The sequence below is a fragment of the Halichoeres trimaculatus genome, unplaced genomic scaffold (assembly GCF_033239565.1).
Source record: "Halichoeres trimaculatus isolate MK-OKI-2021-1 unplaced genomic scaffold, fHalTri1.1 fHalTri1_scaffold_18, whole genome shotgun sequence".
Taxonomy (NCBI): domain Eukaryota; kingdom Metazoa; phylum Chordata; class Actinopteri; order Labriformes; family Labridae; genus Halichoeres; species Halichoeres trimaculatus.
The window spans coordinates 14,325,546-14,344,044 of NW_027437196.1; the positions used below are offsets into that span (position 1 = coordinate 14,325,546).

The 18,499-nt window shown below is 40.2% G+C and overlaps 2 protein-coding genes across 4 annotated transcripts in view; both read left to right on the plus strand.

Annotated features, from left to right (window-relative positions):
- cunh8orf34 (chromosome unknown C8orf34 homolog) overlaps positions 1–7,803 on the plus strand; it is an 81,965-nt gene extending 74,162 nt beyond the window's left edge. For both annotated transcript variants that reach the window (XM_074694091.1, XM_074694089.1), the window contains exons 12-15: positions 1,730–2,220; positions 3,713–3,809; positions 6,529–6,567; positions 7,370–7,803. In XM_074694091.1, the coding sequence (XP_074550192.1) occupies positions 1,730–2,220; positions 3,713–3,809; positions 6,529–6,567; positions 7,370–7,377 (635 nt within the window). In that variant the 3' untranslated portion in view covers positions 7,378–7,803. The remainder of the gene's footprint in view (positions 1–1,729; positions 2,221–3,712; positions 3,810–6,528; positions 6,568–7,369) is intronic.
- A 2,909-nt stretch (positions 7,804–10,712) lies between these two features.
- Positions 10,713–18,499, plus strand: part of sulf1 (sulfatase 1) — a 101,881-nt gene continuing 94,094 nt past the window's right edge. For both annotated transcript variants that reach the window (XM_074693065.1, XM_074693062.1), the window contains exon 1: positions 10,713–11,004. The gene's annotated coding sequence lies outside the window, so the exon portion shown is untranslated. The remainder of the gene's footprint in view (positions 11,005–18,499) is intronic.

Below are 18,499 nucleotides of genomic sequence, written 5' to 3' on the forward strand. Positions count from 1 at the left end.
ATATGGATTTTGCTAGCTCTTTGAACTGGAGGGACTGTCATTTGACATCAGTGTCTGTGAGATGGCTCAAAGTTTTTTTTTTTTTTAAGCAGTCATCCGCGGTAATAGGCTCCTCATAAATGGCAGGAAGATGGGGGAGGACTTGTTTACAATAAAATCATGAGTGGAGCAGACATTTACGTAAAGGAGAAGGAGTTTCACAACAGAAAACATGTGGTGTTTACCATTTTACAGGTAAATAACTTGAGAAATATCAACTTTATGGGAGCAGATCACTAATGAACATATCCTGTTTATGTTGTCATGATAACATTAGCTGATGTGTGGGAGGTAAGAGGCTGAAAATGGAAAATCATCATCCTTCTAAGTTTGGTTTGCACCATTTTTTCCACTGTATGACTTTTTCATCCCCCCCTCAGCTGGTCGTATGGTCACCATATACTGTAGCTCTTCATGCAGGCTATCAATCGAACAACTGCAGTCCTGACATATTTAGCTGATGTCATGATATACTCTGGACAAGCAAAGTTAATTTTCCTTTAGCTTTTAGTTAAGAAAGTCCAAGATATGTCTTTAGTTTTCCTTCCTTTCATTCAGAGAAGTAATGTGCAGAAAGTAGAGGGGTTAAAGCAACACAGACACAATGTCATGCAGAGCACATGCAGGTTATTGAGCACATTTACGAGCAACTCAACAATACGAGCTCTGTGTTGTGTCTCTCCATAAAGGTTCACCTTCGTGCACTCCGAGTTGATTGAGCACAGAGACAGCAATCTAATTATGCATGTCAGAAAATTAAATGCATTTGATCCCTGAAGGATTGCATACAAAACAGTCTGGAATAGATTACAAACCCACTGTCCCATAGCTTTCGTCAGAGCCGAGTTGCAGACTTTTATACTTGGAGGATATTTGTCAGAGAATTGAAGCATGTGCTGCATTTTTTTAATGTGGAAACAATGTTGTTTGTGTAGGATGAGAGTGCCTCGAACTCAAAAACAAGTAAGTCAAGCATTGTGAAACACTTGTCGTGCTTCCTGTTATTTATTGAACGTCACAAATATACAGTTTTCCAGTAGTACTCACAGCTGATGAGTCATCCCTGAAATCATCCCCCTCAGATGATAACTCCCAGGCTGGTTTGTTGAATCCCAAACTGCCAGGATCCTCAACAAAAGCATGAAACATGGAAAAAATGAGCCAGATGTTGATTGCAAGCGTTGGCACCATCACTCCTTTCACAAACAGAAATGTTTTCAAGAGTACCAGTGGGGCAAACAAAAGTGTTATTGTTAGGAGGAGGAGACATTGTCTTCTTCTCCTTTTTTTTTTTTTTTTAATAAATCCGTCCGTGCTCACTGTACATCAACTTGGACTATTTACAGACACAGGAAGCTGGATGCACCACACTTTACAGGCCTATAAATAATGTCATCATTGCCCAGAAAAGGGATTTAATCAAGCAGGCTCGCACACTTTAATGCTCTGTAAAGTTTGTGAATCATCAGTCTTGTATGACATATGTTAACCTCATAGCACAATGTATGAATGTGCATAAGCCTGGGTTTAACTTGAAAGCTCCCCTATATGCAAGAGTTAACCTAGATTGTGTAATAGACATGTTGAGATGAAACATTTAACATTTGTAGATGTGTGGATAAAAACTCAGCTGATTATTTCCTGGATATCTGAATGGTGTTTTGAATCATCTTCCTTCTTTTCTCTCCAGAGGTTGAGAAGGACCTGGCCAAGCTGGCAGAAGTCGGGAAGATGACCACTCGCAGCACCAACAATCCGCACAGCAGTCTGCTCCACTCCCCTCTGCGCCACAGAACACTTCCCGACACACTCCCTCTCCAGAGCCTGCTGTCTAGACCCCAGTCACCAGCCAGCAGTCTGTCAGGCAAGCCCTGTGGAGTGGGCCTCCCTTTGCTTAGCCCCAAACCCACCTCTCTGGTCATGGGTCGGACTCAATCCCCCAGCAACCCCAGCAGTCGGACTCAAACCCCCAGAACGCCCAGCAGGCCCCTGACCCCAAATAGTTTACTGACACGCTCCACCTTTAACCCTGGGTCTCATAAAGAGGTGACCTTCAGGAGGTCCCGGAGCCGTCCGGTGACGCCCACAAGTCAGCCCGTGCTACCCCGCCCGCTGCTCACCCCGCCTGGACTAAGCACTACAGACACCCTTGGTGCCAGCCTACGAGCCTATCTGTCTGAGGTAAAACCTAAAACCGAGAGATCTAGCTTTGATTGAGAGTGTTCAATAATCCTAAACGAGGTGTCCTAATGAAACAAGAGCAAGCACTGCTGCTGTGACTCATTGTCAAAAAGACTCAATGCCTGCACAGAGCCCGCTGTAGAACGCGAGACCCTTTACACAGAAACTCTATCACTGTGGGCACGAGAACACTCAGTGTCACACATGTACCCACAAACACACACACGCTTCGTGTGGGGCTTAGCAGAGAGTCATGGAGGTCTGTTCAGTAGTTTGTGATTTCATTGTGGAAAAGTAAGTCTGGCATAAAAGGCAAACGTTCATTGGGATTTCTTTCTTATAGTCCTTTCATGATTTACTGAACAGGGACGCTGTTAAATATGAGACCTTTTTGAAGGCCTTATTAACGGTAGGTAGAAGTTTTGCAGTCCCTCTTTGACAATTATGGTAGTTGACACCTAGTGAGATTATCCCCAACACTGGTGCACCCAGTCGGCATTTATCAAGTCCAGCTGCTCCCATGTAGACGCTCTACAGACCCTGTAGAAGGCCTGTTCAGAGAGACTCAGGAACGTAGAGTTTTTTTATATTTAACTTCACCAAGAAGGTTATGTTTCTGGAAGAGTTTGTCCGTCTGTGAACAACACAACTCAAAAAGTAATAAACAGATCTTGATGAAATTTTCAGGAAATGTTCAAAATGGGATCAGGAAAAGGTGATTACATTTAAGAGGTGATCCAGATCACCGTCTGAATCCAGGACTATTTTAAAGGGTTCTTCATCATTGTGAGATTAGGCCCTTTTCACCATATGTGTATATAACTCAATGATAAATGGTTGGATTGCTTTGCAAAGCAATACAAGACATGGTCACAATAATTTCTTACAGAACTAAAAGTATGATTCAGATCCTAGTAATATTCTGGATACTAAGATTTAAAATATGAAATGTGCACTGGGTCATTATCATTTGATCACTGTCAGGTAACAAACTTGCAACTAACACCAAGTGGTAGCAGACAGTCTGCTGAAAGGGAGTATAACATTAAAGTAATCACAATATGCTTGGCGGAGGTCTGTGCTGAGTGCTTTTCTAGTTTATGCTTGTTTTCTAGTGATTCTAACCTCCTTGTGTTGCCGTGTTAGGGACTCTGTGAATACAGTCCTCAAACACAATAGAGCAAAATTTCAAATAGAAAACTGATTGACTTAAAGGTTTTTATTTTGATCAACTTTGTAGAGGTAGTGTATTGTCACATCTTTGGTGTGTGTTGTTGGTTAAAAGGTGTGGTGCCATTAAAAGACTAAAACCATCAGAGTGGAAGTTTGATGGAGAAAACATTTAGGAACAAGCTGATATTTATTTTCTGAAATTGAAGCTCTGCTGGAAAAGCTGAAACTAACCTTGTTTTCCATGACTGTGTTGTTTCTTCACAGAGTAACAGTGAACAGTCTTCTTTCTGCTCTCATGTTGTTTTTTTTTCCATTCCAGGATGAGTTTTACCAGCAGTTACAGGCCATCAGACAGCCTTGGCATATCCCCAGTGACACAGACAGTGACATCTTGGAGCCTCCTGAACAGGATAAGAGTGAGTGGTCCCTCCCTTCCATACACCTATGATTGTTTTAAAACCTTACACTTGTTGCCTTCATCTCTCTGTTCACTTTACTGGAAAGGAAAAACCTTCACTGTTAGCTCAGTTGCTGCTGGAGCCTCCCAGTGTCATTTACTGCTCACAAATTTGACAAATTGCCCTCTAATGTTTTCACCCTCTTGTCTTTTTTTTCTTTTTAAGACATGAGGCTGATTTTGTTGTTGTAACGTCAGTGTACTACACTGAGTCACTAATGCATTTAATGGCTTTAGATCTATTAAAAAGTGAAGATTAATGTGCAAGTATTCCCTGTAAAATGTTGGAAGGAGCTCAGAGGCTGACGCATAAACATTTCCACATCTCACAGTTGGGTAAAGTCTGTGGGGGTTTTGTGGGGGAGACTTGTGTAAGATTTTCTTCCTGGCATCATGTTGAAGATATATCTCTATCAAGATGTAGTCAATAGACATGAACAGCCCTCTGAAACCTTATAAATCCGGTCATAGCAGTGGTCTGGCTGGGATTCAACAGCATGTTATTCTAGCTTTGAACAGGACAAAGTTGAATCAGACCTTCTTGACTCTTCGGTAAATACACATCAATAAATCACATCAATGTTTGAGGCACTACAGTCTGATTATGAAAGACATATCTTCCTCAGTTGACCAAAACTGTCTGATTTTCTGCCTTTGGGATATATCCTGAAACTCCCCCTGGGTATGACTACTGAATTAATCAAACATGTTAATAATGGTTTGCAGTAAGGACGTGGGACAAAACAAACATTACACTGAAAATTCCCAATTCGGCCCAATGCTAGGACAGGAAATTAAAGTTTCACAGTTTCCTGATGGGAGCACTGTCAGGGGAAAAACTGAATAACTGAAAATCAGTCTTATTTTTCTCCTGGGAGCAAGAATGTGCGCTGAAAATCTAATGTAACCATCGTAACGTTATGATTTCATAATATGAAGACATGTTCTTCAAAATGTTGATATTTTTGATTAAATCTGATTTAGTGGAAGACATTGCAAGACATCTTTAATCATCTATCATAATTTGCAAGTCCTTGATAGTCTGGGAGGGGATTGGGGACTATCCACTGGGGAACATGAATGTGCTCTGTGATGTACTGGCCTCTTACTGCCCTGTACAAATGGTGACGATGATAGATTTCAGTTTGTAAAAGGTCTTAATGGCACCAAAAACACAGTGATTTATCAGTGATTTATCCCCATGGGACCCAGAATATGTTCAGACCTTTAGGAGAAGCTCCTCATATCCAGGACAGCTTACATTTAAATGTCCTACCACAATGACTGGTGATGCTATTCTTAGTTCCCACTGGTAATGCTGGGACAGAAATGCCAGCTGTGACATTTATTTATGATCCAGCCCAAATATGATGAATGCTTTGAACCCAGAAATGTTCACAAATTAACTAAGCTCTGTTTTGTCAGTAAACAAAGCATCAGCACCAGCTACTCAAACAGAAAATCAAGCACATGTGGGACTTAGAAGTCAGCTTTTATTGACGTTATGACACAAGAATTCTACTAAAAACAAAAGATCAAAATGGAAAATGGTTGTCACATGGAAATATAACCCGCCTGACAAGTTCCTCTAGAGGGTCGTTTTGCCAAATGTGTATCTTGCAAAATAAATGGATACAATTTCCTAATAGCCCCTGGGGGGCTGCTCTGAAGCCTGGCAGTGGTAATGGCATGTTGTGAAAGGATAAGAGGCACACATTGAATTAGAGGTGGCTCAGATACAGGGAGAGAAACAATGACAGGGAGAGAAAAAAAAGATCCAAAAGACACAAGATGTGACAAAGCACTTTCTGGCGTGAGAGAGGGCCCACAGGACTGTGGGCTGAATCTGGTTTGTATGTCTTCGTGCATGTGGGAGTGTGTGTATCAAATGTGAGAGTGATTGTATTGAGTATTGTTTTCAGAGTGCTTTTACCTCCTTAATCCAATTTTTCAGGCTTTTATAGGGCAATATTTTGACCCTTAGAATTCTGAAATTGAATTACATGCTGGAGGCTGAACACTCAACATTTGTTCTTTGTGAAAACTTTGATATATACACAGAAAAAAATGAGTAACAACCAGAGAACTCATCCGCCTCCACACTGGAAAAAAACATTTTTCAATTTATTCTGGGAAAGTTAAAAAGAGCCTTCACTTTTTTAATCATTTACAGTTTTTTTTACAACTTCTTCTGTTTTCAAAACCATCAAGACCAGAAAGGACAACATGCTTGAGTTTAAGGTGATCATGTACCTGTGCTAACATGTGCGTCTCAGATCATGGATTCAGGGCTCACTTCATGACACCCTCGTCCCAGTGTCACAGCAGATGTGTCAGAGCAGGCGCCAAGTGTGTGCTGAAAGCTGAATAATGGGGGAAAAAGTACATCGCTATTTCCTGTTATTCAATAAACTTCCACAGTGGGACAACCACATTTACCACAGCGGAGATGAAAGACGCCTGTCCTTTTTCTCACTCCTAACCCATTTGATTGTAGTAGCTTCAGTTTCCCTCTCAGCACAATAATGAATCCAGCATTAAAATTTGTTTTTTGATAAAAAATTTACAAGGTTAGTTTGTTTGGTTTAACTTAGAAACTAGATTACTATCCGCAAAACAGTAAAAATCTGTTTATTTCTAATGAGTTTGAATTTTATATTCTCTCTTTCTTTTCCCAGGTGGTGCTCGAGACGCCAATAAGAGATCCGTGTTTTCAGGTGAGAGTCTGAAACTAAAGAGCCTTCACAGCTAAAACCTGAAGAGACAGAATATTACCTCAGAATGTAAAGTAGCATTTGAGTCACCAGACACCAGTTTAGCCTTTTCGAGTAAGTTCAGAGAGCTGTAATGTCTGTCATTGACCTCATGAGTCGAGACACGACACGCAACCCAAATAATTATCAATGGGTGACTTGCTTCAGGGCCTCCACCTTAATTTATGGTCCATTCAATTACACTCACAGGCTAAACGGAGGGCAAAGCAGCTCTTAAATGTGATTGGTTGAGGCTAGCCTTGTGTGGAGACTGGAGCACTGGTGCCCAGTTCCATGAAGTCACTCTGGGTTCTGAGTTTACACGCAGCAGACAGCGTCAGCTCTCAAGCGTCAACATTTGGGAGCAGGAGAAAGTCTGTCTGGTTTGAGGTCGTCTGCGGCTGTCCTTCTTGTGGTTCTGGAGGTGCCCACAGTTCCCAGCGTCAGCGTGCCAGTCTGGAGAGAGATCTAAGAGCAGGCTGCTGCTGTTTGGCTATCAGAGAAGCCAGACCATTGCCACGGCAACCAAACTCTAAGCTTGTAGCTTTAATCACCTCGATCACTGGTCTCCTAGAAGTTATTGAGGAATACGGTGGTTGGAACCTGAACTGGGCTGCACATTTTCCCCCTCATGTTTGTCCATGACATGTTTGAATATTAAATGGCTGTTTCAAAGTGATTGCTCCATTTATTTTTCTTATTAGCGGTTGAATGTGTCTGATTCTGGTTTCTAGGAGACTAATGTTTTGTCTTTCATTTTTCACAGGCTTATAGTGACGAAGACCAGAGACACCGATCCAATCAAACTATTATGCAAACCACTGGACATTTTGAATATGTGTACGGAGAGGATTATTTTTATACTTCATATGAATGAAACAAGAAAAAGATTGTATACTTTTTTCACAGATATTTCATACACATTTACTGTAAACGATATGACAAAGTCTAAAAGATTACATCAGAGTATGAAATACAACATTTATTTTTGTTTGCTCTATAGCATGCTATTGAACTTCCATGAGGGGTCCAGACACAGATGCACTCTGTTGTTGACAGGCTCTTTTTCCAGACCAGGTGCATATTCACAGTAAGAGCAGTTATTGGTATGCACTGTTAGATGATGTAGTGTTTTCAAATAGAAGATCAGCAAGTTGAGGAGGGAAAACAAGGAATGCATTATAATAATAAAAGAATTGATGCACATGTCTGTCTTTAACCTTTTGTCCTGTTTTAAAAATGTGAAGTGTTATGTGGGAGTGTTAAAAACAAAGTTCATCAAGCATCCACTTGAGGCTGTCGGCAGAAGCCATGGTCAGTACATACACACCCATTCAAACAAAATAATCAAATAAGAAAAATAAACATGTTTACCGCCTAGATCAAGAGACAGTTTTGGTCTGAAATAGCTCATTTCTATATCAGTACACACTTTACAGAGTCCAAATTTTTTGAACACATTATTTGATTAGTATGTAAGTTTTGCCTATGTAAGGGCATCCTGTAGCTGTGTGTGACAAGACTTAAACCTGCCTCAATACCACCTCTTCACCTAAACTTAACTTGAACAAAGTTAAGTTTCTGATAGGAATCAAAACTCTGCATAGGAAACCAATGGGTGATGTCACCAACACTGCATCCATAAATTATACAGCCTATGATCTCAACTTCATGTATCCTTCATTTAAGTACATATACTTGGAAATTATAAAAGGCAAAAACCTGAAGTACTTATTTATAGACCTGAAGCTCTCATACAGCTGCAACACGTTGCCGTTCAATCCAGTCTCTGTATTACTCTCGGTGTATGCCCTGCACACACTGGTTTGAACTGCGGTCGTCTGAGTGTTACATGACAACGTCAGCTCACACTCGAGAAACACCCTCTAGTCTGACGCTGTCTAATCTCTCCATTTCAACCCAACTTTGCTTTGTGGTACAGTAAACGCCAAGCCTTCAGTCTGTCTCGCGGGATGTGGTCAACAAACTACTCAGCCCTACAGTTTTATTCTTCTGAGGCTGGTTCCTGTAAAAGGATGTGTGAGAGGACTAATCACTGGAAACCTCATCCTATAAAACATGCTACGTGGATTAATGTCCTGTGTATTTCAGCACATCATAAGCATTTGGGGAAAGGAAGTGGTTTTTCAAAAATGTTTGGAAGAAGTTGAGGAGTCGCAGCGGTGCCTTGATTTAATCTTGATATCACTATAAACAATATTTTCCTATGAGAGACGGAAATTACAGTTGACATTATTCATTTTCTGTTTTCACTTTGTACGTGAGGAATCTGACTGCCATGTGTTCTTGTTCCACATCACCTGCACATTCACTCCATTTGTACTATCAACATTTCCTCTGAGTTTGTATGTCTTCTTCAGGCTTTCATTTCTTGTGTCAGCAAAATATCAAGGCACAAGGAGTTTTTGAGTTTGACAGTTAGTGTGGTGGAGGCTTGAATTACTGCCACAGATGTCACACAAAGACTGGGCTCTGATGCCTTCTGTCTCTCTCTGTATCTGTGAATGTCTCAGCATGTCACGGCTCATGAAGATGACATCTGTACTGATACCTCCTCAGACAATACTTTATCAGATTAAAGCATTTTTTTATTTAATATGTCTCATGAAGTCAATACTGAGCCTTTAGCATAAGCAGTGTATTATATCTTCTGTAGGTATGCTGCAGGTCTCCATGCAAGCATTTCTAGGGGCCACCCAGGAATTGCAGCAGACATCACTGTACATACTGGGAGATCTGGACCACCATCAATGACCAGCAGACTGACCCAGGTCTTAATTTACAACTGAACAGACTGAGATTTACCCTGACGTGGTGCACAAATAAACCTATGCTAGAAGAGAAGTATGCTTTGAAGGCATAGAAAGTCAACATCGCTCTCTGCATGAAATGAAAAATCCAAAATTTGCATTCAAAACAAAGCAATGTGAGTACATGGCTACAACCACTATACTCTGTGTAAGAGGAAGGAGAGGCTCCATAATAAACCATCTTTGTGAGAACAACTCTGCAAAGGCAACCAGGGAGGTTTGTGTGGCTGCTTTTTCATGGTAATCTAAAACATAATCAACAATCTGGATTGAGTTTTTCAGAGTCTATTGAATTCCTTCAGTGAAGTGAACTTCCCGTTCCACTCTCTCTTCTTTGGCTGTGAACTTCATCAAGTCTGTCATCAACATGAATGTTTAAGTGTTTCTCTGTTCTGGTATTTGAAGTAGCTCACTCTGGAGAGTTAAACAACAGTAGATGCATAGATGCAGTTAAAGCAATAAATAAATGGAAGGAAGGAGTCCTACTTATAGTAGGCACCGAACTGTTTTTCAGCTGGCAGGTAATGGATGTACTATTATTACAAACAAAAGCCTGTCTTTTTTTAACCCACTAGGACATGGAGAACTGATGATTCATAAAAAAAAATGTCAAAGCTGCTAATTGAATACCACATGCCTGTTTTTTAAAGCTAAATGATGGTAAAATATCTTTAAAGTTATGTCCAGCCATTGCCATTCACCATTTACATTACTGTCCCTTAATTTTTCTGTCATACCTGTATTTGATCAAATAGGTTAATTAACACCAATTGTTCAGCAGTGTATTTCAGTAACTCTCCCAGGCAACTAACATGACAATACAACACAGTCATCTCTCTTTGAAAAACTGGGCGTATATTCATGTGAGGAGTTTCCAATAAACCAAGCATTTGATTTCATTCTGTGTTGATTCAGAAACTGTCATTTGTTTGTACTTGTACTGGGATAGTCTCAAATTTGAAGGGCTTTAATAGCTCTCCAACTGTCAGTGATGATGTTCTGGGTGATGATTAAAGGGACCAGGGTGCCTGATATATCTTTTCTGAACCTCTTTTTGATGTACAAATATGTTAGATATATTCCATCTGCTGCAAAGCACATATCCAAAGCTGCGACTCTTTAAAAAAAAATAAACATGACAGCAGGGACTTTTGATTTTTACAACAAAATTTAAAACAAAGATATGTTAATTTAGTTTTAGTTTCCCGCTTCAACCTGTAGCTCTCAGCGGTTCAACTGGGTTCAGTTAATTTCAGCCACTTCCGGTTTCCATGGAAGCGAGAGACCTGCGCTCATGTAAGAGCGCAGGTCCAGGAAACGCTAACAGACTAGGTAACAAACTACAGCATAACACCCGTCAATGCTGTGAAGTTTAGCTATCGCTAGTTTTGTTGACAGCAAACAATGTGGACTAATTAAGACTTTTGCCTCCAGATATCTTTTGTGGAAAGGGCAGGAACAGTGACTCTTGTCAAATGTTTTATCAGTGGAAAAAAACGGCACATATTTGCGACGCTCAACACCACGGCCACAGACACGTCCGAATGGCTAGCTAGCAAAGATGCTGGAGGTAAGCTATAGCTTAAAGGAATATTCTCTTTTAAATTTATTTGATGAACAGCAACATTCCCCCGGTCATTAAGTTTTGTAGAGCATGTTACTGCCTCTTTTTTAGCGACAAATACACAGGTTTTCAGTATGTTGATGCACACCACCAGCTTTGTCTGGTTGCCTTATTCTTAGAAATTGACACACAGGAGTGAAGTTTTCACGAGTTTATAGTGTTTTTATTCATTTATTTATTTTTATCTTCTTGTCTTTTTTTATTTATATATGTATTTGTATTTTCAGAGGAGAACTAGCATGTCTTTGGGATATTGAAAGTAATAAGCAATAGAGTCTCAAAACACTAAGATTAATGAGGGTTACGCTCAAACTTTACTGAACAGCCAGTGCAGCTCAGCTCAAGTCAGGCTTTCTCTAAAAGTTAGCAAGCTTCATTTATGGTTTTGTTTGTTGTTTGTTTTGCTGCTGTATAGTTTGATGTATTTCATGATAAACTGAACTTTTTAAACCGTTCCCAGAGCCATGTTCGAGTACAAAGTTCTGGTAGCACTTAGGCCCTACCAAAGTTTAAAATTGATTGATGGTTTTGGATAAGGGTCAATTTTGTATGAAATATCTATACAAATGCAGTTTATGGTCTTTATTTGAGGCCTGTTAAAGCCTGATTTTTAACAATGACCCGATTTCATAATTAAAATAAAGTATAATAAATCCTAAAATAAAATAAAATAAAATAAAATAAGTAACCCAAAAGAGGCAAAAAATAAAAATAAAAATACATTTTGGGCTCAGTAATTTGTTACATTTTGGGTCTGTTATTACATTTTCTGATTTTATTACATTTCTTTTAATTACATTTTGGGTTGTAACATATTAGGCTTTAACAAGGCTATTTTTCCACTCCAGAGCTCACCAGTACAAAGGATATGAAAAGCTGAGCTAACTTCAAACATGTTTTGTTGACATTGTAAACTGTTCTTATTAAGCGACTGCGTCACTGTATTAGCTTCTTTTTCTGTTGCATTGCCATCATTAGCAACAAACATACTAGTGGGATCTATAAAAAGAAGCATGTCATAAGATAAAGTTATTATCTGTAAAGATTTTATTACTGTATGTTTCAACATTTATTGGCTTTTATTATAAAAGCATTTCACAAAATGTCTCAAAACATCTATTCATAATGTTACATGTTTAACTCCTTGATGTGGGATTATATTTTTTTTCATAATGAGCGAGATTAAATATGTTTTAGGTTTGGAAATACATCTTAACTCTATTTCTTCTTCAAGACAAACTGTTTAAACCTCAGGCAGCACAATGAAAATAGTCTTTGACCATCCTCACCCCAACATTGTAAACCAGAAGATATCCATCATTGTTGTGTGGATAGTTGAGCCTGTTAGGTTTGGCAGGACTTGTGAAGTGTTGAGGGACATACTGTCTGTATTAAACAAGTGCTATGTTGTTTCTAGATGGATAGTTTTCCTAACATTTTCAGCTGTTTGCTGTGGCAGTTTATTGGCTTTTCATTTTTACAACTTGACATGATATAGTAGTGCAGCCATTATTCGTTTAAAGTGTTTTCCATATGGATTACCGTGCCAATCTCAAGTTTGCATGATAAATGACACGGAAATGCTTATCCCCTTTGGTGTGTTGTGTTTGAAAGAAAAAGAACACTCCTGGGATTAGCAAACGCTTGTACGATCCTTTGGAACATGGTGTATTTAATGTTGTTCCAAAGGGTTGTTCAGGAAATCCAGGAGGATTACAGACTGGATGGATAAACAGGAGCCATATTGTGATCTCTGGCTGATTGTGAAGCTTTTCTGTGAAATCTCAGGAAAACTCACAGAAGGTGGGGGACTCTCTAGAATACTTTAAAGTTCGGTTGTGAGACCTCTGCGTGGGAGAACGGTAGTCTGATATGTCTTGAATGTATCTTGCTTGTCTCTCACAGACTAATTCCTGCTTCTTCTCTCTGACCACGATGTGGTTACTGTTCCAGACGCATGGGGACCTTTTCAAATACTGGTCTGTATGTTTGTTACACACTGGCGGGCCTTGTGGTGGGTAAGGCTTAGACCTGGGTCAGATGACTCATCCAGACTCAATACTTGTCTCTTGGTTCAGGGAATCTTTGTGCTGGGATTAGTTTTGTTATTGTATCGAATTTGAGGATGTAATCTTGAACTGGCGGTGTACCGTGCTTTGGAAATGTTGGCTTTTATTTGTGCGGATGTGCTTTTTTTCCAGTCTGAAATTGATCAAAACATAATATTGTGGCACGCAAAAGAAAGCACATTACTTCAACCTGATTGTCAAAGTGCCTCCTGCTCAGCAGTCGTGTTTTCAATGATTCAGAGCTGCTTTTCTACACTTTCAGGAACATTTTGAGATGAAGTAAAGTTCTAAAGATTGCACGTGGCTTTGTACTCAAGCTGTTTTCTATGGCACACTTTCAGGCTGCTTCAATCATATTGTCTGCAGGCATATTTTTGGTACGTCTGCCAGCATATCAAAGCTTTCTTCCTGCAGAGTGATGGCTGCATAACATGTATCTGTGGAGCCTCTGTCCTGTCAGTTGTCATGCCAAATCTCAAGTTGATAACTGATTTCTTTCGAGAAAGTTATCTCAATCCAGATGTTGCACAGACCACGTGTTTACTCATCTGTGTGAGTCGCCTTCAAACATGATCAGAGAACATTAAACTGACACCAGTTCTCCAACCAGATGCTAATTGGATTCATATTCTGGTGAAAGCATTGTCTTGTCACTGTCTCTCTTTGATGAAGTGAGGAGATTCACATTTAGGGGATGTCAGGAGAAGCCAGATGAAAACAAAATGTCAGGTTTGCTTAGCAAGATTACACAAAGTGATGTTGACGTATACAATGGCTGGGTGTGAGTAATGAGGTTTGATTATCTTTGCTGAACTTTGAGCATCTGCTGATAACTCTCGACACATTTTGTGGCTTGAGAATGTTTGCCTCTCAAAACGAAACAACCGCCATAAAAAAAGCTCATTTAAAGCAACCTCTAAACATTACATTCATTAAAGGGGACATATCATGCTGATGCCTGATTTAATACTTACATATAATATGATAAATTTGAAAACAAGACCTTTCACCCCCTGAATTTTCCAAAAATGAGATATTGTATTTTTTCTGATATCCTAGAACAAGATTTGATGCCTCTGAAAATAGGTCATTGACATATGGCCGCGAGATTTCGACCTTCGTGACGACACGAGGATACTTTCTTTTTATTGGAGTAATCTGATAAAGCAGCTCCTCCTCTGTGATGTCAGTGAGTCACACAACCGCCACCGAGGGATACACCCACCTAGAGCTGAGTATAAACGTATAAACTATACATGTTACAGTACCTGTTTGACTCACCACACTGAAGCGTCCTGAGATGAACTGTGTCCAGGTGGATTTTCTTCCTCCTGAGCTGCAGAACCGTCCGGGTCTGACTCAGGGTCCAATACAAAAGGATGTATCCTACACTCTGCCATTTTATTAGTGCTATCAACGCCTTACGGTGAAGTTTTGGCAAACAGCAAACTCGCTCGGTCTGCTCCATTCAATATGGTGATTTTGTAAATGCTGCCATGCTGCAAAAACCACCCCCTGGCTCTAGCCCCTCCACCCCTCTGATAGAACTGACCAATCAGAGCACAAAGGGCTGTGACGTTGGAGGTCATTCTCGAAACGTTCGTTTCAACAAGATCTTCAGAATGGCCTAAAATGAGGATATTGAGAACGCTATTGTGGGGCAATGAAGGAACTAAATGACTTGTACTGAGGGCAGAAATGCTTTACAGGCATCCTAGTCTGGCATAGTGAAAAGGAGAAACAAGCATGATATGTCCCCTTTAAAGGTAGGGTCTGCTGGAATTTTCATTTCATGTAAGTAAACACAACATTCCAACACTTCCTTCTTGGCTCAGTGCCAGCAGCAGCACACACCTACTGCCTCCAATCGTGACTACATGAAAACACTCACTAGCCCATCAACCACCTGCAGTATCATGTTTCTACGTGGGTGAGACTCGAGAGCCATGCACCAGACTTGGCATGTTAGCACAAGCTAATCACCGGGTTATCTGACAGATATCTGCTCAGCAGGAAGCCAACTTGCGTCACTCTTCATCCCGTGCTGCTTTTCAAGTGCCCGAAAGTGAGTGAAAGTCGAGCAAAACTTCACCCTGGTTTAGTAAAAAGCTCCGTCTCTTGGCTGTGTTTTTCTTGCTCCATGCTACGTCTACTGTCGTCGCTGCTCAGGATAGCTTCTTCCCCTTGCTTATCAACACTCATAGCTCCTTGGTCTCTGGGTGCTCTGTGATTAACCGATGTAACATCGCTTACTCTCTGCCCAGAAATGTCCTGATACAACCAAAACATCAACATACAGGCTGAGGAGAGGGTTTGAGGCAGACACAGACTCTGACACACATGTATAAAGGTAGAAGTGACGATTGAGCAGGATTATTCCTCTAAAAGTTGACATTTTATTTTTTAGGGAAATCCTGCAGACTCTACTTTTAAATGCAGTAACTTACATTTCCCATGAAACTTGTAGAACAATAACTGCCCACCCGCATTTGATATCTCATTGAATCATTTGATTTGGCAGTATATGACCCTTTGGTTGTGGCTTTGTTTCATCAGTGCTCCAGGGGACAGCACTCAGGAAGAGGGTGGAGGAAGACTGACAGAGGATGATGCTGTAACTGTCCAGCAGGGAGGGGAGGTTCTGCTTGAAGGACTCAGTTCAATAACCCTCATGTGGATCTCTGTCCACAGGAGACAGGAGAGCGTCTGTACTTCTGCCAGAGGAAGTTTGAGTCTTGTAAGCTGCTTCACACCTGCTGTGTCCTTTCTTTTTCTGCCCTAAACATTGTCTGTGATATATCCTTTTGCAGGCCTTCCTTTTGCACATCATCATCTTTAGCTCCAGTCTGTGGATGATGATTAAGGGCCACTGGCTTGTCGGGCAGAGCAGAGGAAATGGTAGAGGACAGATTAATAGACGCAGTGTGAGTAACATTGGAAGTGTTTAGTTCTCATCTTTCCCAATCACCAGCATGACGCTGTTTCCCCTCTTCAAAGCGTCATGCTGCCAGAAGTCTGATCTCAGTTTCCCAGCAATGTGATGCGGAAAAGGATTGTTCAAGGGTCACAATACTTCAGCCGCTGCCAGGTTGAACCAACCAGAACATCAACAAGTTATATTTGTTGTTGTGACCGAGTTTGTCATGGTTTGCTTGAGACAAATCAGATGAATTCCCCTGCATTTCTTTTCTCTAACAGCACAGCTTGAGTGAAATCCTGTCTGTGAGTCATCAGAGTGTTTTTGAACTGGCTGAACAAAATGCTTTCCATTTTCAGGGCTTCAGTTTTATGATTCTGAACAAAGACTGATTGGATGTCTCTAGCAGCTGTCCCAGATAGGTTTTTTACTAACTTAATCCACCCAAAGAATAGTTTAAAATGTGTTTTTTTTATTGAAGGTTCTTTCAATCAAAAGGTTGTAAATGTAGTGTTTATCCAGACTGAGTACCTCTGAGACCTCAGCAGGTTGTTCGCACCACAGGAATAAAGTTGAATGAAAAGAAAATGTTGTGTCAGAAGGTTACACAGCAGGGAGGCTACCACAACTGCCAGCTATGGAACATTATTTGATTTTTTTTTCAACTCTACTGTGTTTTGACTGTTAAGTAGGAACCACAAAGATTTAAAGAGGATTTAAACAGTGCTGCTTTTACATTTCTGTAACTCAGAGCTTTGAGTCTGTAGATGTACGCTGGAGGTTAGACAGACTTTACAGGACATGATCTCATTGATTTCAGCACAAGGAGTGAACATGAGAATAAAACAGATTTATTGGATAAGAGGAAAAAATAGTTTTTGGTTTTAAAAGCAGGTGTGTGCTTAAACTTAATGAACATCATCATAAATGTATTTAAAGTATAATGACATTGGTAACGAGCATTTATAGAAACCATACCCCTTTGTTTCTAGTAGAATTGTCATAGTACCAGAAGTTTAAAACTTGGTACGACGCTGGCACTAACAGGAAAAGTAATGAAGCATATGCTTTTTATGAGAACTCTAATGTTGAGAGCCATATCACCTTATGTCCGGTTATGTTATTGAAAGGAATTCTCGGGTTGCCAGAAAAACTATGTCTGAACTAAAAAGTCTACAGAGTAAGGACTCTTGAAACATACACTGAAAACTTAAAAGAGACGGTTATCCAGTCTTTAAAGGGCTGTGGAGACTATGGTGAAAAGTTGGTGTTTTTCAGGGATATGGACTCTGTTTCCCATGAGCACTTGCACCCACTGTCATGAGGAGTGCATGTGTTTTGAAGAAAATGAAAGCAGAACAGGTCTTCTATTTAAAACTACTTTTCTTTGTTTAGGGCAACTTTTCCCAGGATGCAAAGTGACAAGGTAATGTGCGCTGTGGATAAAAACGTGACAAGTAAACTCAGTTTATACCATTGTTTAGTAGCTGTCCATATTCAGCGCTACTCACAGCCTGGTGCCCTGAGACATGTCTGTAACATGTAACATTAGTGAATCCTGGTTATGTCCTGTCTGTCTACCAAGCAGAGCTAACGCAACCTCACTCTTCATTTTATTGATAGACTCTCACGTTTGAACATACCACTGCAGAATAACTGCTGCTTGTGGGTTGAAATGAATGTTATCCCAAACATCTTAGCCCATGTTTTAGCCTTTAGCCCGTGCTTAATCACTCTCACATTTAGCTTTCTTCTGTTTTTCTGTTCTTTTTCTTTTTGACAGTTCAGCTCCAGCGTTCACCATTACTACAAAATAAAAACAAGACATCCTTTTCAGCAGAGAACAGAGATCTCTCACTGCTTAACATTGTCAACTTCTATGTGTTGTTAATCAAGCCAGTCCTGGACAACCTGGACAGGGAAACTCAGAAATAACATTTAGAAGTAACATATTTTAAAGATGATAATCTCATTTTAAAGTGTGGATTACAATCACACATATCATATCTATCAGTGAGACTTTTTCAAGATCACTTCCAAACTCCTCACAACCTCTTTCAGTAGGAACCGACTATGAACCACAAACTGTGTTTTATTACAAGAAAACTGTTTCAAGATCACAGCCATAAACTTTTTTTTTATCTTCTAGTTCCATCTAATAGTTTCTTTTATCCTGATGTTTATGTCACACTTTGGCTAATCCCGTGAAAGCAGTGCACGAAATCATTGAAATCCATGCTGTTTTAGTGCTCCTCTACCATTCCAGTGACAGTTTAGATCATGGTTGGACTTAGTCTGCTTAAGTTTCAGAGTCTTTTAAGTCCAAGCCAAGCAATGAGAGGTTTGAGGCTGATGCTAGTTTCTCTGATACATTTCCATGAAGCTGAGAAGTGTGTTGGACCTGCCAACAGTTTTGAGGGAGAAAAGAAAGACGAGGAGCACAAGAACAGAGAAG